Here is a 6255-nt window from a genome sequence, read left to right on the forward strand (position 1 = left end):
AGTTTGCAAGAGGGTGTCATAGAATTGGTCTTTCAGACCATCTGGTAGCCCCGGTTGAGGTGCATAGGCTGAGATGACAGTAGCTAATCTATGATGAAGCACTAGTCTGATCTTAAGTACTCTGTCACTTACTCTAACGACCTCGATTACCTTATCCACCCATTTCTCCGCTAGAAGTATTCCTACGCCCCCGACCCCGTCAGTGTTCCCTGCCCAGAAAATCTTGTACCTGTGTTCTTTGCCTGTGAGGAACCTCGCAGAACCTCCTCTCCATCTTACTTCCTGGATGCAGCACATATCTACGCGTCTTCGTTCAAGCATCTCAACAATTTCACCAGATCTACCTTTCAGCGTGCCGATATGTGCCGATATATATATAGATATATATATATATATTTAAATATATATATATGTGAGTGTATGCATGTGTGTATATAGGCATATATACATAGGTTTGTGTGTGGGATTTTGTGTGTAACAAAATAGCCATCTACTACCATTCATAGCAGTCCACCAAATGCACTCTGGCAGCATATACCATGAGTCTATCAACTACTACTAAATTCAAACCATAACAGGCAGAGAGTATGGCCTTGAAGTGGATGATTTTAAACTAACGGAGACAACACTCACATATCACCTGAGGAAACACAACTAGATCTCATTATGCAAACAAACGGCTGCATAATCAAATACTTGTACTCTTGGAGAACTACATAATCTTTACATGCCACCAGCACGGGTGCATTTACACAGTACCAGTATGAGTGCATTTTATGCAGCACCTGCAAAAGACAAGCCTGTATGGATGACAGTGATCTTACTTAGCTTGACACATCTTCACAAGTACAGTAAATTACCACAATTCCCAGTCCCTTATCATTTACTCAGAAAAGCCCAGCATTCAAAGATCCTTTCTGACCACTTTATCCATCTTCCTGGGTCTACCCCATCCAGAGGTTCCCTCCACAATTAGAGCTCAGCACTTCTTTATACAGCTGTCTTCATCCATACACATCACATGACCAAACCAGTGGTCTTCTTTCTTGCACATAACAGCTGATGCCACTTATACCCAGTTTTTCTCTTAAACTATTTACACTCTGTTGTTCATGCACACAGACATCACCCATCTACCGGAGCATGCTAGCTTCATTTCTTTCAAGCTTTTGCAAATCCACGGTAGTCAAAGCCCATGTTTCACTGCCATGCAACAAAGTTGTATGTACACAGGCATCATACAATCTGCCTTTCATTTTGAGGGAGAGGCCTTTAGTTAACAACAATGTAACTTTGCCCAGCCTGTTTTCATGCTTGTTTTATGTTCAGTTATAATAAAAACAACTTAACATTAATCAGAAGGATTACTTTGTACTTTTGTAGAGTAAAAATTTATTCTTTAACAAGAACAGCATTGAAAGTGACTTCGAAGTTTCAGCCAGCTTAGTCATTATCAGACTGTGATACATTAAGGTTAATCTTGATTTTATTTAGTCTCTGCTGAGACAATGTTTTTCGTGGGTTAGTGAAGTTCAGTTGAATGGTAATTAGGTTTTAGGGTAGGTTGTGATGGAGAGGTGTAATGAATAAATTTTTATTGATTAAATTTGGGGTTATGTTATTGTTCAGAATTTATTCATGAATGCAGAACTTTGTAAACGGGTAAGTATATTTAGGTGAATTGGCTTCAGGCCATGAGATTGTTTTTTAGTGATTCACAAAAAAAAAAAAAAAAAAAAAAAAAAAACGTAGATAGCTAAAAGGAGTTTTTAAGTCAGTGGATGTGCCACTAGTTTTAGTTATTTTTGGTTTATTGAATTTAATCCTTTAGTTTGACAACATGAAGTTCAAAGTTTAGTCCAGCATTTAAAAAACTTAGAAATTGGGTGTGTTAGCTTTTTGTAATGGAATTTTTAATGCTTCACAAAAAGAATGTAAGTAGGTAGTGTGTTTTAGCTGATCAGTAAGTTACTTCATATGCTGTTCATGTTATTTAGGGTTCTTTTGTTTGTATTTGGAGTTAGGAGATTATTAGTGGAGTATGTCACGTTGTTATGAGTATAGAAATTTATTTATCTTGTGTTTTACTATTAGAATATATATATAAGAAATGCTATTTTTGGCAGCTTGCTAGTGCAGATAAAACAAAATAGTTTTGTATCATAAAAGTAACAAAGTTATTTCTAATTTAAGAATAGCAAATAAACAATGACGAAAGAAGTTAAGGACATATTGGCCCCGTAACCACTGCCATCTTGTTGTTTGTTAAATAATTCCACCGACAATCTGACTCAAACCAAATGACACACAACCCTTATAAAGACCAATCTGTAATTGTTTTACCGTTCTGTTTACTGGTCGACCAGAAGAAAAAAAATCAAAATATTTTAATACATTTAATAAAATAATGTGTACAAATGGTAACAAAATTCTCAGTACACAGTTCCGTCAATTTACTTTCGTTTTTCGCGTTTTAATTTGGTACGCTAATCTTCAATATGGCTATATTTCCTGTTAAACTTTGTACAAGCAGAGCGAAATTATTGAAGTTTTTTTTTTCTAACAGAAACTGTTCTCTTTGACAAAAAAATAATTAATTAATTACAAGGATACGACATTTCTCGATAAACTCCTGAACCGAATTGTTTGTGTTAAACAACACAAGTATTTTAAACACGTAAATAAACTCAAGGCAATCACCTTTTTACCTAACACGGAAGACTTATTAAAAATTGAATAAATGAGCTATTTCAGAGAACAACATGTAGTACGCAGAAAATATATATATATCTAAATTGAAGAAAGCAGAATTAAACTTACAACTTTGTTTTCATCATTGATATATTCATCTAAATTATCCAGATACATTGTATCGAGAGAAGATGTAGACGCCATTTTCGTTTCCCGCGATATTTTCGATTAGGGCAGAACTATGGATAGTTTTAATGACAACAATTGATGAGGTCCTTCGATTGCGGTATAATCGATTTTTTAAAGCAAATCTATCATATTAATTCTATTGCTATGATTGTTTATTAGCAGTTTAGTAAATTTAGACTTTCAGCTAATCAAATTTATCACAGAAACATAGATGCTATTTTTTGAATGTCATTAATGCGTTTAATTAAAAAATTGACTAACGAAATAACCGTTTTGCTCGCAGTGAATTTGAGACAAGACACAAAATATATTTATTTCCTGTTTTCAACTCTCTTTTGGAGTTATTTTGGTGACATTCGAAAAATAAGATAAAATGTAGTTTGTAATTCATTTAGCGTAGTATACATTTGAAAGTAAAGGTGATGTAAATAAAAATTTTCATTTTAAATAATACTTTTTGGTAGCGTTTCGAGGGAAAGGAATTTATTGCAAATATAGGTTTCCATATATTTTAATGCAGCAACGACAACAGTGATAAAGGAATTAGGGTAGATAACTCTCAGTGACTTGTACACTATGGCTGCAAACACACTTTTATTTACTTCTACATCGTGATTTATTAATTTATTAAAGCATGGCTAGTGACGAAGCTGTTATGAGCACTAACGATGATGCTTCGCAATGTAAGCGTTTCGCTGTAGATAAAGGCTATTGGATTGACCCTTATATCTCTATGCTTGCGATGCGAGGCTCGGATATCCACACACCGGAGATAAACCGAGGTTACTATGCGCGTGTAAAAGGAATTCATCTTCTGCTTGAAAAGTTTTTTAAGGTTAGTTTATATTGAACAACAAACCACTTGATATTAAACACATTTGATCGATCTGAATTTATGAATAAATTTCGAGATATCATTCAATTACCAGCGTTTTAAACAAGTCTCCATTATATCAATTTTGTAAATTTTTAATATGATCAGATAACAATTATTAAGGCTTTGAACCATTTCGTCTCTAAACATCCCCAGTAATATACTGTTTAAGTTAACATTTTCACAAGTAACCGTTTTCGAAACTGACTTTGCTTTCTGTATTTGCTGATATTGTCTTTTATGTTTACTTATTTAAATTATCTATACTGTTTTATCGAAAAGTTCTAGTATCAACATTGCAAGTCGAATTTGTAGCAGGCTATAATTAATTACTCATTATTAGACAGTTTACATAATTACATACAATCCAAATGTGACTGTAAAGGCGTTTGTGTACGCAATCATTTCATATTAGTAAGAGCGGTCTTTGATTATAACGTACCACTATCACTTTGTCAAGTATCGCTAAAAACAAGCTTGTTATTGCAAGTGTCATCGATTTTATAGTCAAGCTGTATTGTTGCAATCTCAAAGATAAGAGGCTGGAAAAAGAACAGATTTGTCAATTTTTAGTATTTGTGTATCTTCATTATCACAGCTCTACAATTCGTTTAGGTAACTCTGATCTTTGTAAAGGTTTGTGTATCTGGAGACTAACATCAGAATATTGTTTCGCAAGCGTGTTGTATTAACCACTCTAGAGGGAGTGCCTTTTAGGCACTGTCATGCTATTAGCTTAGGCACTGTCATGCTATTAGCTGTCAGAAGTGAAAGTGCTCACTGCTAGTGAAGTATCTGTCTGCATGCCTGTTGCTGGCCTGTCGATTCTTTGGCTACTGACAGCTAATACCATGACTGGCCGGAGCGAGTTATATGTCTGTCTCTCTATCTATCTATTACTCGAAAGTTATTGGAACAAATTTGACACCTATATCCATGCGTTTGAAAACACACAGAGTATAAGGGTACTACTAAAGCAGAGTGGTCCCGAACGCGCAGTCGCGCTAGCTAGTCGTGAGTGGTCGATCCTATTATTTTTAAACTTCAAACTTTTATTTGTTTTCTATTTTGATAAATTCTCTCTGTTGAAAATTATATTTTTATATTTTAAATAATTTGCAATTTCAGGAAATATGTTTTTATATTAAATTTGTGTTTTCTAATAAGGTGGACGAGTGATTGATAGATAGATAGATAGTAGATAGATATCAGTAAGTAAGTAAGCCAAAGTATCAACTCAAACCAGCAGGCAGACAGACAGACGGACACAGCAACAGGCATGCAGGCAGACAGACAGATACTTCACTAGCAGTGAGCACTTTCACTTCTGACAGCTAATAGCATGACAGTGCCTATACATATCATTGACAACTGCTCTCCTGCGAAATACTCGACTAAATATGAAAATATTACTGTGGTACTGTTTCACTTTAAACGAATGAACCCTCTAAAAGTCTCAAGTTCGACTCTTTACGGATTATTTAACAAAATGAAGTGAATACAAAGATATAGAAATTCTTTAGATTCCTATTATATTGGTTTATTGAAACGACGAAATGTGCTTAGTTTCTGTATATAAGCAGCTACTATATATATCGTCATCATTTAACATCCGCTTTCCATGCTGGCATAAGTTGGACGGTTTGACTGAAAACTGGTAAGCCGGGGAGCTGCACTAGGTTCCAATCTGATTTGGAACGGTTTCTATGGCAGGATACCCTTCCTGATGCCAACCACTCCGAGAATGTAGAGAGTGTTTTTTATGTGCAACCGGCATGGGGGCCATTGACCTGACACCAGCACCAGCTACGATTACAGTCTCACTTGGCTTGACAGGTCTACGCAAGCACGGTATATTGCCAAAATGTCTTGGTCACCTGTCATTACCTCTATGAGGCCCAAAACTCGAACGTTTTATGTGGAACTTTTTTATGTGGCACTGGCATGGTTGCCAATCAGATGGCACTGGCATCAGCCATGACTACAATCTTGCTTGGCTTGAAGGACCTTCTCAAGCACGGCATATTGTCAAAGGTTTTAGTTACTTGTCATTGCCTCTGTGAAGCCCAACATTCAAAGATCGTACTTCACCATCTTGTCCCATGTCATCTTGGGTCTACCTCTTCCACAGGTCCCCTCCACCATTAGAATGCGACACTTCTTCACACACCTGTCCTCATTCATATGCATCACATTACCGTACCAGCGCAGTTGTCTCTCTTGCACACCACATCTGATGCTTCTTATGCCCAACTTTTCTCCCAGGACACTTTCACTCTGTTGTGCATGCACACTGACATTACACATTCAGCAAAGCATTTCTTTTATATATATATATAGTAATATTAACAATAATCCTTAGATAGAATTTATGAATATTTTAATACAGTTATACATGCATTTCTATGACAGGATGCCCCTGGGAGCTCCTCTATGCTTGCTCTAATTGCTGAGTCACTATCAGAACCAGAGGAGAAGTTTCAGGTGTGGAAGCAAGCATT

The 6255-nt window shown here is 35.8% G+C and overlaps 2 protein-coding genes across 4 annotated transcripts in view; one reads left to right on the forward strand and one right to left on the reverse strand.

The window, feature by feature from the left end:
- Positions 1-3112, reverse strand: part of LOC106874328 (DNA polymerase delta subunit 3) — a 29624-nt gene extending 26512 nt beyond the window's left edge. Inside the window, exon 1 of one of the 2 annotated variants that reach the window (XM_014922018.2) lies at positions 2821-3112. In XM_014922018.2, the coding sequence (XP_014777504.1) occupies positions 2821-2895 (75 nt within the window). In that variant the 5' untranslated portion in view covers positions 2896-3112. The remainder of the gene's footprint in view (positions 1-2820) is intronic. The other variant, XM_014922017.2, reaches the window with a different exon arrangement.
- Positions 3113-3427: 315 nt separating this feature from the next.
- LOC106874329 (leucine carboxyl methyltransferase 1) overlaps positions 3428-6255 on the forward strand; it is a 23275-nt gene continuing 20447 nt past the window's right edge. Inside the window, exon 1 of one of the 2 annotated variants that reach the window (XR_008264210.1) lies at positions 3428-3715. Coding sequence is in view for 1 of the 2 variants with exons in the window: in XM_014922019.2 (XP_014777505.1) it covers positions 3515-3715 (201 nt within the window). In the remaining variant the exon portion in view is untranslated. The remainder of the gene's footprint in view (positions 3716-6255) is intronic. The other variant, XM_014922019.2, reaches the window with a different exon arrangement.

This window comes from Octopus bimaculoides, chromosome 5 (assembly GCF_001194135.2).
Source record: "Octopus bimaculoides isolate UCB-OBI-ISO-001 chromosome 5, ASM119413v2, whole genome shotgun sequence".
NCBI lineage: Eukaryota > Metazoa > Mollusca > Cephalopoda > Octopoda > Octopodidae > Octopus > Octopus bimaculoides.